General features: G+C 38.1%; 1 protein-coding gene and 1 pseudogene across 1 annotated transcript; both read left to right on the forward strand.

Annotated features, from left to right (window-relative positions):
* Nucleotides 1–359: 359 nt before the first annotated feature.
* Nucleotides 360–1,674, forward strand: LOC126084583 (olfactory receptor 11G2-like; annotated as a pseudogene).
* An 11,630-nt stretch (nt 1,675–13,304) lies between these two features.
* On the forward strand, nt 13,305–14,237 carry LOC126084584 (olfactory receptor 11H4-like). The gene has a single exon (XM_049899179.1). It carries the CDS (start codon nt 13,311–13,313, stop codon nt 14,235–14,237), a length of 927 nt encoding a protein of 308 aa, XP_049755136.1. The 5' UTR covers nt 13,305–13,310.
* Nucleotides 14,238–14,986: the final 749 nt, after the last annotated feature.

Below are 14,986 nucleotides of genomic sequence, written 5' to 3' on the forward strand. Positions count from 1 at the left end.
TGGGCCCTGGCATGGAGGGCAGTCTGTTGTGAGGTAAGAATGGAAGCCAATTAAGACACCATCACAGTGGTCCATGGGATAAAAGATGACTCGAACTAGGGTGGAGGCAGTGTAGATAGGAGAAGCTTAGCAAAAGCTTTGTTAAAAAGCAATTCATTTCTATTGATCAGTGGGGACAAGCAGTTCATAAGCTCAGTTAAGTAATTATGAGGTAAAGATGTGAATTTGGAGGATCTGTGTCTGACCTTGTCAGAGATACACAAGGGAGCATCCAAGAGTTGTATCTAAGACATATGAAGGATTGTTACTTGCAGTGAGCCATTTTCCTGAACACAAAAGACAAAGGGATTTCTTTAACAATGGCTGTTATCCAGGATAACAGAACTCAGGTAAAACTGAACATTGTCAGGTTATATATATATATATATTCTACTAAGTGTAAGTCTAATATAAATACCTCTACAACACTCTACTTCAAGAGCTTATCAGTTCTGACCAAAAGTTTACTTGAGCCCACAATGAAAATGGGAATGAGAGCAAAAAAGCAAGGTAGGAAATCTCTCAGTGTTGAATAAAAAGCATAGCAATTGATACTTATTTCTTATTTTCTTTCCCAAGATGCCTTAAATATGTATCTGGGTCCCCATCTGTCTTTACACTGTTATTCAGTATTTGCTGGACTTTTACAGCTCACAGACACATGAAAATCTTCAACACCCTCAACAACTCCAACACCATCGATGGCTTCATCCTCCTGGGCTTCCCTTGCCCCAGGGAGGGTCAGATCCTCCTCTTTGTGCTCTTCTCTATTGTCTACCCCCTGACCCTCATGGGAAATGGTTCCATCATCTGTGCTGTGCGCTGGGATCAGAGACTCCACACACCCATGTACACCTTACTCGCCAACTTCTCCTTCCTGGAGATGTGCTTTGTCACCTCCACTATCCCCAGCATGTTGACCAATTTCCTCTCTGAGACCAAAGTCATCTCCTTCTCTGGGTGCTTTCACCAATCTACTTTTTCTTCTCTCTGGCTTGTACAGAAAGCTTTTTCTTTGTGGTTACGGCTTTTGATAGATACCTTGCGATCTGCCAGCCTCTACACTATGCAACCATTATGACTGGACATCTTTGCACCAATCTTGTGGTCAGTTGCTGGATATTTGCTTTCCTCTGGTTCTTGATCCTTGTTATCATCATTTCCCAAACGTCCTTTTGTGGATCCAGGATAATTGATCACTTCCTATGTGACCCAGGTCCTCTTCTAGCACTCACTTGCAAAAGAACTCCTGTGATGGAGCTTCTCTTCTCCACCTTAAATTATCTCCTGATTATTATTCTCTTTTTCTTCATCATGGGATCCTACACTCTGGTCCTAAGAGCTGTACTAAGACTCCCCTCAGCAGCTGGACGAAGAAAAACCTTCTCTATCTGTGGGTCTCATCTGGCTGTGGTTTCACTTTTCTATGGCTCAGTACTGGTCATGTATGGGAGTCTATCATCTCAGCAAGGAGATGGAATGCAGAAAATTGTGACGCTATTTTATTCTGCCATGACCCCGCTCCTTAACCCAGTGATATACAGCCTTAGGAACAAAGACATGAAAAGACCCCTGCAGAAATTTCTGGGAATACAAAAAACAGTGTTAATCAATAAGACCCTTGAGGAATATTAAACTCATATTTAATCTCTTTTTCAGGTAAAAAAAAAAAAAACTGGTATAGTTCATATAACTATTCATCCTAGTATTGATCCAAAACCTTAATCACCTGTGAGCCTGCTTCTACTATTTCTTCTCTGAGTTTTTGATCATTTAGAGCTATTTCTTAGCATGCCTCAATTTTTTTTTTTTTTTTTTTTTAATGAATGCAGGACATTGCATTTAAAGAATTCTGCAGACATTGTGTGTAGCAACCCAGCCAAGATAAGGTGTTCTTTTAGCAGGTAGACAGAGTAGAGGTAGATAATTTTAATCCCATTTAAAAGTTATTTTTATGTGTTTTAAAGATGATCCATGTCAGTAGTGCTCTTTCTGCTGGGGTACGGCCCTTACTCAGGAACATGGCATTCATGAGATCTCAGCTGAAGCTTGGACTATACCAGGGCTGCTCCTGTTTAGTGTGCCCTGATTCCTATTCCACCGTGTGATTCCTGAAATCTCTGCTTATCTCTTCAGACTCTCGGTTTCTGCTTTCTGCTAGATTTCTTGAAGTATCATCTTGCATATTAACAGCTTCAAAAAAAAGCCAAACCAATTGAGTTGATTCCAACTCATAGCAATCCCAGAGATCAGAGTAGAACTGCCCCATAGGATTTCCATGTTGCAGCTGGTGGATTCTAATTGCTGACCTTGTGGTTAGCAGCCAAGCTCTTAACCACTACCCTACCAGCACTCCATGAAAAGTTAAAAAGAACAAAAACCAAACCTGTTACCATCAAGTAGACCCCAAAGGAATCAAAAAATGCCTTGAGGAAAGATTTCACCAAATTTTGAGTGTCATTCTCTGTGGTCCACCTCTTTCAAGGATTTGTTCCTTTTGAAAAGCTAGAAGAAATGGATGAATTTCTAGACACTCACTACCTACCTAAAATAACACAAACAGAGGTAGAAAAACTAAATAAACCCACAACAAAAGAAGAGATTGAAAAGGTAATTAAAAACTCCAAACAACAACACCAAAAAAGCCTTAGCCTGGAAGGCTACACTGCAGAGATCTATCAAACTTTCAGAGAAGAGTTAATACCACTACTACTCAAGGTATTTCAGAGCAAGGACAAGGATGAAATACTCCCAAACTCATTCTGTGAAGCCACCATATCCCTGATACCAAAACAAGGTAAACACGCCACAAAGACAGAAAATTACAGACCTCTATCCCTCATGAACTTAGATGCAAAAATCCTCAATAAAAATCTAGCCAAGAGAATTCAACAACATATCAAAAAAGTAATTCACCATGATCAGGTGGGATTCATACCAGGTATGCAAGGATGCTTGAACATTAGAAAAACAATTAATGTAATCCATAATACAGATAAAACAAAAGACAAGAACCACATGATCTTATCAATTGATGCATAAAAGGCATTTGAAAAAAACTCAACACTCATTCATGATAAAAACTCTGAGCAAAATAGGAATAGAAGGAAAAGGGCATTTATACAAAGCCAATAGGCAACATCATCCTAAAGGGAGAGAGCCTGAAAGCAGTTCCCTTGAGGTCAAGGGTACCAGACAATGATGCCCCTTATCACCACTCGTATTCAACATTGTGCTGGAGGTGCTAGCCAGAGCAATTAAGCTAGACAAAGAAATAAAGGGCATCTGGATTGGTAAGGAAGAAGTAAAAGTATCTCTGTTTGCAGATGACATGATCTTATACACAGAACACCTTAAGGAATCCTCAACACAACTACTGAAACTAATACAAAGTTCAGCAGAGTATCAGGATACAAGACAAACATACAAAAATCAGCTTGATTCCTCTACACCAAAAAAGACAACATTAAAGAGTAAATCACCAAATCAATACCATTTACAGTAGCCCCCAAGAAGATAAAATACTTAGGATTAAATCTTACCAGAGACATAAAAGAATGATACAAAGCAAACTACAAGACACTACTGCAAGAAACCAAAAGAGACCTACATAAGTAGAAAAACATACCTTGCTTATGGATAGGAAGACTTAACATTGTAAAAATGTCTATTCTACCAAAAGGGAACTATAGATTCAATGCAATTCCAATCTAAATTTCCAAGACATCTTTCAATGAGATGGAGAATCAAATCACCAACTTCATATGAAAGGACAAGAGACCCTGTGAAGTAAAGCATTACTGAAAAAGAATAAAGTGGGAGGCCTCACTCTTATACCACTACAGTAGTCAAAAGAGCCTGGTACTGTAAACAACAGATACATAGACCAATGGAACAGAATTGAGAATCCAGATATAAATCCATCCAAGCAGCTGATATTTGACAAAGGCCCAAAGTCAGTTAAATGGGAAAAAGTCTCTTTAACAAATGGTGCTGGTGTAAATGGATATCCATCTGCAAAAAAATGAAAGAAGACCCATACCTCACACCATGCACCAAATTGAGCTCAAAATGGATCAAAGACCTAAATATAAAATGTAAAACAATGAAGATCCTGGGAGAAGAAATAGTGGCAACGCTAGGAGCCCTAATACACGGCATGAACAGTATAGAAAACATTACTAACATTGCAGAAAAAAAGTAGATAACTTGAAGCTCCTAAAAATCAGATACCTATGCTCATCCGAAGACCACCAAAAGAGTAAAACGATAACCTACAGATTGGGAGTTCTTAGCTATAATATTTCCCATCAGAGTTTGATCTCTAAAGTATACACAATACTGCAAAAACTCAACTACAAAAAGACAAATAACCCAATTAAAAAATGGGCAAAGGATATGAACGGGCACTTCACTAAAGAAGACATTCAAGTAGCTAACAGATACGTGAGGAAATGCTCACAATCATTAGCCGTTAGAGAAATGCAAATCAAAACTACAATGAGATGCCATCTCACTCCAACAAGGCTGGCATTAATCCAAAAAACACAAAATAATAAATGCTGAGGAGGTCGTGGAGAGACTGGAACTCCTGGTGGGAATGTAAAATGGTACAACCACTTTGGAAACTGATTTGGTGCTTCCTTAAAAAGCTAGAACTACCATAGGATCCAGCAATCCCTTTCCTTGGAATATATCCTACAGAAACAAGAGCCTTTACACAAACAGATACATGCACACACATGTTCACTGCAGCACTGTTTTTACAACAGCAAAAAGATGGAAGCAACCAAGGTGCCCATCAACGGTTGGATGGATAAATAATGGTTTACTCATACAGTGGAATACTACGCATTGATAAAGAAAAATGATGAATCTACGAAACATTTCAAAACATGGAGGAATCTGGAAGCATTATGCTAAATGAAATTAGTCAGTTGCAAAAGGACAAATATTGTATGAGACCACTTTTATAAGAACTCAAGAAATAGGATAAACAGAGAGAAAATATTCTTTGATAGTTATGACAGTGGGGAGGGAGGGACAGGGGTATGCACTAATTAGATTAAAAAAAATTAGATAGTAGACAAAAACTATTTTAGGTGAAAGGAAAAGCAACACACAATACAGGAGAGGTCAGCCCATCTGGACTAAACCAAAAGCAAAGAAGTTTCCTGAATAAAATGATTGCTTCGAAGGCCAGCGTAGCAGCGGCAGGCATTTGGGGACCATGGTTTCAGGGGATATCTAGGTCAATTGGTATAATAAAATCTATTAAGAAAACATTCTGCATCCCACTTTGGAGAGTGGCGTCTGGGGTCTTAAATGCTAGCAAGCAGCCATCTAAGATACATTAATTGGTCACCCACCTGGAGCAAAGCAGAATGAAGAACACCAAAGACACAAGAGAATTATGAGGCCAAGAGACAGAAAGGGCCACATAAACCAGAGACTACATCAGCCTGAGACCAGAAGAACTAGATGGTGTCCGGCTACAATCGATGACTGCCCTGACATGGAACACAACAGAGAACTCCTGATGGATCAAGACAGCAGTGTGATGCAGACCCCAAGTTCTTGAAAAAAGACCAGACTTAATGATCTGACTGAGACTAGAAGGACCCCGAGGGTCATACTCCCCAGACCTTCTGTTAGCCCAAGACAGGAATCATTCCCAAAGCCAACTCTTCAGACAGGGATTGGACTGGATTTTAAGGCAGAAAATGATACCGGTAAGGAGTGAGCTTCTTGGATCAAGTAGGCGCATGAGACTATGTGGGCAACTCCTGTCTGGATGGAGATGAGAAAGCAGAGGGGGTCAGAAGCCGGCTGAATAGACACGAAAATAGAGGATGGAGAGAAGGAGTGTGCTGTCTCGTTAGGGGGAAAGCAACTAGGACTATATAGCGAGGTGTATATAAATTTTTGTATGGGAGGCTGACTTGATTTGTAAACTTTCCCTTACAGCACAATAAAAGTTAAAAAAAGAATTTGTTCTTCAAGCACCTGCTGCTTAGGCAGCTGCAAACTCCAACTCTTCTATCTCTTCAGTTCAGTAAAACAACTGCTTTCTACTCAGATTTTATTCCTTCATCCCCCAACCACCAGTCTGTTCCCATGCCTCCACATCTCTATATTCCCCCACCTAGAGAATTCTCGGAGCCCTTGTGGCATAGTGGTTAAGAACTACAGCTGCTAACCAAAAGACTGGCAGCTTGAATCCACCAGCTGCTCCTTGGAAACCCTATGGGGCAGTTCTATTCTGTCCTAAAGGATCGCTATGAGTCAGAATCCACTCCAAGGCAATGGTTTGTTGTTGTTGTTGCTGTTTTGTTTGGTTTTGTTTTAGTGAATTGTCATATATCCTGAGGGGTGAGGGGAAGGTGAATATAGAACCCACTTCCCTGCTTTTGCCTTCTTCCAGGAATTATAGTCCCTGAACTTTTACCTGTGTAGATTCCTCTCCAGTACATTCAAATGGTTGCTTGTATTTTGTCCAGATTTTATAGTTACTTCCCTCAGAAAGGTTAGTTGCTAAGCTGCTAAGTCATGACCATAACCAGGAAAGATACGCTAAAAAAAAATTCAAGACTGAATTGGATTTATACCTGAAAACTGTATGTTTGATTTAACATTAGAAAATCAATGTAATTCATCACATTAACAAAGTTAAAGCATATAAACATTACATCTTTTCAAAACATATAGCAAAACACATATTAAAACTCAATATAATCCATTTAAAAATATTTTAGTAAAATAGGGATAAAAGAATTATTTCTTAACTGATGAAGAGGTCTTATTTAAAAAATAAATAAACCTACCTTAAATGCACTTACTGTTTTATAATTTGAAAATTTTCCGCTTTGAGATTTGCAATGGAGACAAGGATGTTGATTACAAACACTAGTGCCGAACATTGTACTTCAGGTTCTAGCCAGTGCAATTACGCAGGAAAAATAAATTGAAGTTACCAGGAGTGGAAAGTTAGGATATAAAATTGAAAAAAATTTATATATTTTTGTGTAATACCTAAAAGAAATTAAAATGGTATAATTGTATATGTATTATATCCAAAATAATCTCCAAAGAAAATGTCACATCTAACAGGTGAATTTTTAAAAATCATTGAATATGTCAATATATAAATATTAATTTTATTTCTGTATATCAGCAACAAAAGCTATAAAATATTTTAATGGTACCACTTATAATGGCATCAAAAAAATTATCAAATGCCAAAAAATAAATCTAAAAAAAGAGGCAAAAGGCCTCATGACAGAAAAAATATTGTTGAAGATTTAAATAAATGGAGGTTACTGGGTTTGTATTATTTCATGAGTTGAAACTCAGTATTGTGAAGGTATCAATTCTCTCCAAATTGCTCTATAGTTTTAACAAAATATCAACCAATATTCCAGCAGTTATTTTTGGGAACTTTAACAAGCTAGTCCTAATTTTAAATGAAATAATTGAAATAATCATGAACAGAGAATGGGCAAATAAATTGCAGTATATTCATACAATGTAATGCTTAATACCTATTTAAAAGAACAATAGTGAAGTAAAAGGAAAAGGAGGAGAAGGGAAAGAGAAATATGAAAGGAAGAAAAAAAAGTACAGGTGGATGACATATTTCTAGACATCAAGACTTATTACAAAGGGAATGACATTGTGATATTAGGGCAAAGGTAATTAAATAGCCAATGGAACCAATTAAAACTCAGTGCTGTCCAGTCGATTCCAACTCATAGCAATCCTATAGGACAAAGTAGAACTGCCCCATAGAGTTTCCAAGGAGCGGCTGGTGGATTTGAACTGCAGACCCTTTGGTTAGCAGTGGTAGCTCTTAACCACTGTGCCACCACAGTTAGCAAGTCCAATAAAAGACCCAAAGATATAAAATCATTTGGTTTATGACAAAAGTAACAGAGCAGTGCAGTTACAAAGGGATGGTCTGAAAGCGAAAAAAGGAATGAACTCTAGGGAGGATAAATATGTGGATAAATAAAACACTGTTTAATAATTATGATATCTTGTGGGATTTATAACATATGAAGAAATAAAATGTATGAACAAATGGATTTAAACCACTGTTACAATCTTAAACTGTTCAGGAAGTGGTGAAAGTATTAATTTAAGGTATACCAAAACCAAACCCAAACCCATTGCCTTCAGTCAATTGCAACTAATAGCAACCCTATAGGACAGAGTAGAACTGCCCCATGGGGTTTCCAAAGAGAAGCTGGTGGATTTGAACTGCTGACATTCTGGCAAGCAGCCTTAATACTGAACCACTGCACCACCAGGGCTCTAATTATAGCTACATACTGTAATAATTCAAGGATGTGTATTGTAATCACTAGAATAATTATTCAAGAGTGTATAACTAAAAAGCCAATAGGGAAAAATGAAATAATAAAATTACTTGAATAATTCAAAACAAGAAAGAACACAGAACAAATAGGACAAATAGAAGAGAAATAGCCTATCAGTAATTAAAGCCTGGAAGCAAAAACTTAGAGAAGTCTATTGTGTGAAGCAAACACACCCTCAGAGAATATAAACAATGTACATTTTCAACATTCTCTAGACTTCACAGTGAAAAAGACTTCCCCTGAAAACAAAAAGAAGTTCCCTGTAAACCCATACAGACATCTCACCATTGCCTTTTTAAGACACTCTTCCTGTCTTCACTCTAGGGACCAACTTACCCTAAACTATACGAACACAGTGGATGGAAGAAAGGATGCTACACCAAGGACTCTTGAGCACAAACCATCCCAAGGGGAGACTGAAGACTTCACAATAATTTCTAAGATGCACCTTTAATTGTACCCCTTGAGAGTCTCAACAACACTCTCTTCCCCTTCGTTCACTGCACCCCCTTTTTGAAATTGCCTCATGAGTTCATACCTCAGTGTTTCCATCAACTCTGCAGTATAAGTAACTAATCTATAAAAAACATCTGATGAACTTTCTCTGCCGGGCCAGACAGAAGAAAGATTTGGGTGCCTGTGGTTGACTGAGCTCTTGAGGAAAATACCAAACTGGCAGTTAAGGCCCATGCCTCAAGCACTGATATAGGGCTGTGCTTCTTTCCATTAGCTATCACTATTGCCCAACAGAAGTACACTGTTGCTATAACTTTCTTTTTTGAGCTCCTCAGGAAGGGAGGAAAGAGAGGTTCAGTCTTTGTATTTCCTAGGATTTGGAATAACATCTAAGTGTGCACCAGTGATCAGGAGAACTCTTAAGGCTCAGACCCCTGGGTCCAGATTCCATGTAAGGGATTGAAAACCATCAGTGAGTATACCCAGCACTGTCCACACTTAGTCCTATCATGAGGGGTAAGTAACTTTTCTCCCTATCTAGGCTTCACTGGATTTTTCCTTAGACATAGACACTAGCTCCAGTGGAATCCCCTTTCACTATTAATATAGTTTTGCAAAGTTTCATGGGTTTTATAATTCTGGATATGTGGTTTTATCCACAGGAAACTGCATATCTAGTAATATAATAATCAGGTATGTTATAATGAGCAGATGACTGAGGACCCAGTTACTCAGATGTTCCTCAGCTTAACACTCTCTTAAACTTTCTTGCCTCATGATTCACAAAGGAATGTCTCATTATTCATAAAATTGATAAATTTCATATTTGATGTCAGAAGACCATTCAGTGTGGTGCATAACTCAGCTTTTAGAAAGCCCTCAGTTAAACAGCTTATTCTTATTTACTCTTATGCACACCCCAGCTAATGAAATGCCCTTCCTTTAATCATTCATTTTCTGCATATTGAATTGTGAACGCTAGTGCGTTTTGATGTCCTTTTAAAAACATACAGATTGACAGGACATAAGGACCCACCCAAAAAGTTTTGTTTTGGGTGGGTCCTTATGTCATATCAAGCTGTATGTTTCCGAGTGCCAGAATATGCAAGAAGATTAATAAGATAAATCGGAGCAACCTAGAGAGCTGCCTGTAGCTTTCTTATGTGATACATTGAAATGGGGTAACTTCTTAATCCCTTCTGTTAAATTAACTTAAATTTATTGTTTGTCATCTGGATTTTTAAGTAATTTTTAAACTAAGTGATTATGCTAAATGTTATCCCAATTACTTTCTAATCACATTTATTAGTAGTAGTAAAAAAAAAAAAAAATCCATTGCTGTTGAGTTGATTCTGACTCACAGGGACCCTAAAGGACAGAGTTGAACTCCTCCACGGAGTTTCCAAGAAGCAGCTAGTGGGTTTGAACAGTCCACCTTTATGGTTAGCAGTAGCTCTTAACCACTGCACCACCAGGGCTCCTGTTAGTAGTAGTAGTATTAACAATAACATCTACCTTTTTTTTTTTTTTTTAGGTCCTCATATACTCCAAGCGCTGTGCTAGGCATACACGTTCAATGCTATTTTCACAAGAATTCTTCAGCAAGATAGGTGTCAACTTGCCCAAGGTTCCGCAGTAGGTCATACAGTAGTTGAACCCAAATTAATTTGATTTTATTTATTTTCCTTTAAGTGTGTGGCATAACAAGACTGCTGAGTTAAGTATTACTAGATATAGTCAATCAGTTCTGAATGTGTCTCAGCTGTGGTAGGACACCCCATAGATTGCCAGAGTGGGTTTCCTCTTCCTTTCTCACCAAACCACATGCTTCCTTCCTAAAAAAACTCTACATACTTCCTAAAAAGTGGCCCATTTTTCTTTCTAGGTTATATGTGTGGCTGCTGCACTCCACTACTGAACCATCCAAACAAGGAGAGCACGCTTACATTGATTTTCCATGTGCTCAAGACAGATTTGAGAAACATTCGGGAGGGAAAATCAACAGGATTTGGCAATTAATTACACATGGAAGGCGACAGAATTAGAAGGTACCTTGAATGAGTGTCAAGTTTCCTGCTTAGTAAATGCTAAATGGATTGATGAAAGGACAGAAGAACCATTCACGAAGAAGCAAGTTCGGGCGGGGGCACTTAGGAAGAAAAAGATGGAATAAGGAGAAAGACTAAGCAAAATGTCAGTTAAACCTATTGCTGTCGAGTCGATTTCCAATCATAGCCACGCTTCAGGACAGAGTAGAACTGCCCTATAGAGTTTCCAAGAAGCACCTGGTGGATTCAAACTGCCGACCTTTGGTTAGCAGCCTTAGCACTTAACCACTACGCCACCAGGGTTAAAATGTCAATAATAGGGTTGAAAACATGAAACAGAATAAATGACTGGAGAGGCTTGCATTTAGAGTGGACCCTAAAGGATGATAGGGACATGAGGCAAGGTGGGATTAGTGGGCCACAAGGTCTAAATGTGGCCCTGCTGGCAAGTTTGGTCAGAGTCGCACAAGATTCTGCCCAACAATGTTCACATTGGAAACCCACTAATGGTGATGTTCAGAAACTCAGCTTTTTGGTGACAGGGTGGCAAGCCTAGAATTCATATATTCATTAATTCTTTCAACTAATGCCTACTGTGCACCAGAAACTGAGTCAACTGAGAATATAAAGATGAATTTACATCGTCCAAGAATTACAGGAGCTTTCAGTCTAGACAGTGAAATATAGAAGCATATAATTTAGACGTTACATCACATGCCCTAGTGGACATATTAGAACATGTATGGAAATATTCTATGGGAAGTTCATTTTATGTGTAATAGGGTTTTATCTGGCTGGCTTCAGTGTATGATAGGCATCAAAAGCATACCTAACATATTCGTCATCAAAAACTACGACACTCTACACTGACTAATCATTAAATATTCTAATAATCTTAAGTTCATTTCATAGGTCACACATAAACCTATCACTAGGTGTTGATTCCATTTATGGAATAGAAGACAATGCAGTGATTGAAATGATGACGTACAGCCACAGAGTTTTACATGGAAAGAAGACAAAACGTATTAAGTTATAAAACAATGTATTTTGAAAATGTCATTTTAGTTTTTTTCAAGAGAGGAACACAATTCTCCAAAGAGTTAAAATTGTTTTCTCCTGGGAGTGAGGTTATTTCTCATTTTTCTTTGCCTGTTTCCATATTTTTTATGCTCTTAATTTTTAAAAAGAGGGATTTCTATTTCAGAAAAGTAAATTTTGAATAGTGTGCTATTAATAAACTAAAATGACAAAGAATGAGCACTTTAGATTATTTGAAATTTTGTACCAAATAATATAAAAAACAACCTTGCATTTGGATAAAGCCTGTTGAATATTTTTTACATGTACGTTTTGTGCATCATCAAACTGAAAGAAAAGAAAATTATTGTGTGTGCTCAGCAAAAAGAAATGATCTTTAGCAACATTTAGAGATAGTGTTATGTTTGCTTATCCATTTGTTTGATTTTTGATAAATGATCTCTATGAGTTAAGATTCTGAGTTTCCTGCAGGCGGAATTACAGTCAGAAATGTGGAAACCTATCTTGTGCAATATCTGGATAGCACAAGGATGATTACTTGTAAGTAGCCAAGCTATGTATTTTGAAAAGAATTTTTTTTAATGAGATTTATGGTAAAATTATTTAAAACACTGTATTTGTTTAGGGTAGCACAGATTCAGTTCATAAATTAGAGGGGTTTAAAATAAAAGCTTGAAGTAAAGCAAATTCAAGGAATGTTCTGAGGTCACTATTAGCTCTCTACTCTCCAGGAAAATATTCCTATGACCTTTCATTTTGGCTTTTGTGTTAAAATTTATACTTCACTAATATGTTACAAGAGAAAATTATTCTGATGTGAACAACACAGAGAAACAAGTGATGAACAGGCATTCACAGCTCCAGGTTATCTGAGAAGTGTGTCACCTACTTTCCTTTGGGTGAGAGATGTCAAAAAACGTAGTCATTCCACTCCTAATAAAAAGTAACTTAGACTAAGAGTGGGCCTATCAAAATAAATAACTATGGGTGTGAAAAAGAAACACAAACTGATGGCTACTCTGCTGCCTTTCACAGAGGTAAGAGAGGGTGATGTTTCTGAGTTTTCAAAATTTCAAAGGGGAGAAAGAATTTTGAAAAAATCTAACTCATTGATAAAGAAAATCCATAAAATAAAAAGCTCCTATTGCTGTGAACCCAATTTTACTGAAATTTAGAATCACTGGGATCATTGATTGGTGGCTTTAAGGAAGAGTCAGAGGATGGATTATTTCAAACTAATTGCCAAACGGCCAACATATGTGCCACGCATAGGTTTCCTACAGGTTTCTCAGAAAGTAAAACAACTTGTGTAATGGTGTTCTATGTCTTCTCTGCAGCCCTGGGATTCATGAACAATTCAGAGAAAAGCACTGTGACTGAGTTTGTCCTCCTAGGCTTCTCTGGTGGCCAGGAGATGCAAATTTTCCTCTTCTCATTGTTCTTTGGGGCCTATATATTTACCATGATGGGAAATGGCACCATCGTCTGTGCAGTGAGGTGGGACCAACGACTCCACACCCCAATGTATATTCTCCTTGGGAACTTTGCTTTCCTTGAAATCTGGTACATTACCTCCACTGTGCCCAGTATGCTGGCCAGCATCCTCTCAGAGACAAAAACCATCTCCTTTGCTGGCTGTTTCCTGCAGTTCTATTTTTTTACTTCCCTTGCTGCAACTGAAACATATCTTCTCTGTGTCATGGCATATGATCGGTACCTTGCCATCTGCCGCCCATTGCACTACCCAACCATCATGACCCTGCGACTCTGCTATCTCTTGATGTTTCTCTGCTGGGTATTTGGGTTCCTCAGTTACTCAGTCTCCACAGTGCAACTCTCCCAATTATCTTTCTGTGGGCCCAATATAATTGATCACTTTATGTGTGACATGGACCCACTGATGTCTCTGTCCTGTGCTCCAGCTCCTATCACTGAGATTGTCTTCTATATCCTGAGCTCCCTGAATATCATCCTTACCCTTCTATACATCCTTGGCTCTTATGCCCTTTTATTGACAGCTGTGTTAAAAGTCCCTTCAGCAGCTGGCCGGCAAAAGGCCTTTTCCACCTGTGGATCGCACCTGACAGTGGTGTGTTTATTCTTTGGGGCCCTCTTGGCAATGTATGTGAGCCCCACATCTGAAAACCCAGCTGAACTTCAGAAGATTATTACTTTGTTCTATTCTGTGGTCACTCCCTTCTTAAACCCTCTAATTTACACCTTACGTAACAAGGAGATGAAGGCCGCATTGAAGAAAGTCTTGAGGATACAATGAGCATAAAGTAATCTATGTGAGACAAAGCAGACCACTGTCCACACTTAAGAAAGACTTGATTTCAGCTGCCAATGCACACTTTAAAGAAGATATTTTCTCAGTGGGGCCCTTCATTGATATATTCTTCAGCTAACCAAGAAGAGCTGTATTATAATTGACTTCAATGTAACAACTATATTTTCAACATGGGCAATCCCAGCAGTTATAAGGGCATTATATCTGTGATATTTCTCAATGTTTGAGCTTTGATTACTGGAGGAATTGGGTGTAGAACGTTGGAGAGCTGTTATCCCAGGTGGATCATCACTGGTGTACTCAAGGTTATTTCTTAACACAGTCTAATATTTTAAAAAGTGAATACAGAACAAGTTTTAATGCCTAATGACTACAGAACTAAAGGACTTAGTAACAGAACAACTTTCTAATTTCCTTGGTTCTTGATGGTTGAGAGTCTTCCAGACTAGGAACAAACTGAAATTTTCATGCTTACATAAGTAGTAAATGTTTTAACATTGGATAAAGTAGTAGTCATTCTTTTGCTGGGCAACAAATATTACTGGGCAACTACTATGTTCCCGGCACTGTTTAGGCACTAGACAGACACTATAACCAAAATGGTCAAAACCACTGACCCACATGGAGTTTACATTCTAGTTGGGCAAAGAAAAAAAGTAAATAAGTAAAATATATAGCATATCAGAGAGAGATAAGTGCTATGGAGAAAGGGGAAAGAGGTTGGTGAGTGTAGG

This window comes from Elephas maximus, chromosome 10 (genome assembly GCF_024166365.1).
Source record: "Elephas maximus indicus isolate mEleMax1 chromosome 10, mEleMax1 primary haplotype, whole genome shotgun sequence".
Taxonomy (NCBI): domain Eukaryota; kingdom Metazoa; phylum Chordata; class Mammalia; order Proboscidea; family Elephantidae; genus Elephas; species Elephas maximus.

Coding starts and splice junctions, on each gene's coding strand:
- LOC126084584 (XM_049899179.1), top strand. CDS start 13,311: ATGAACAATTCAGAGAAAAGCACTGTGACTGAGTTTGTCCTCCTAGGC.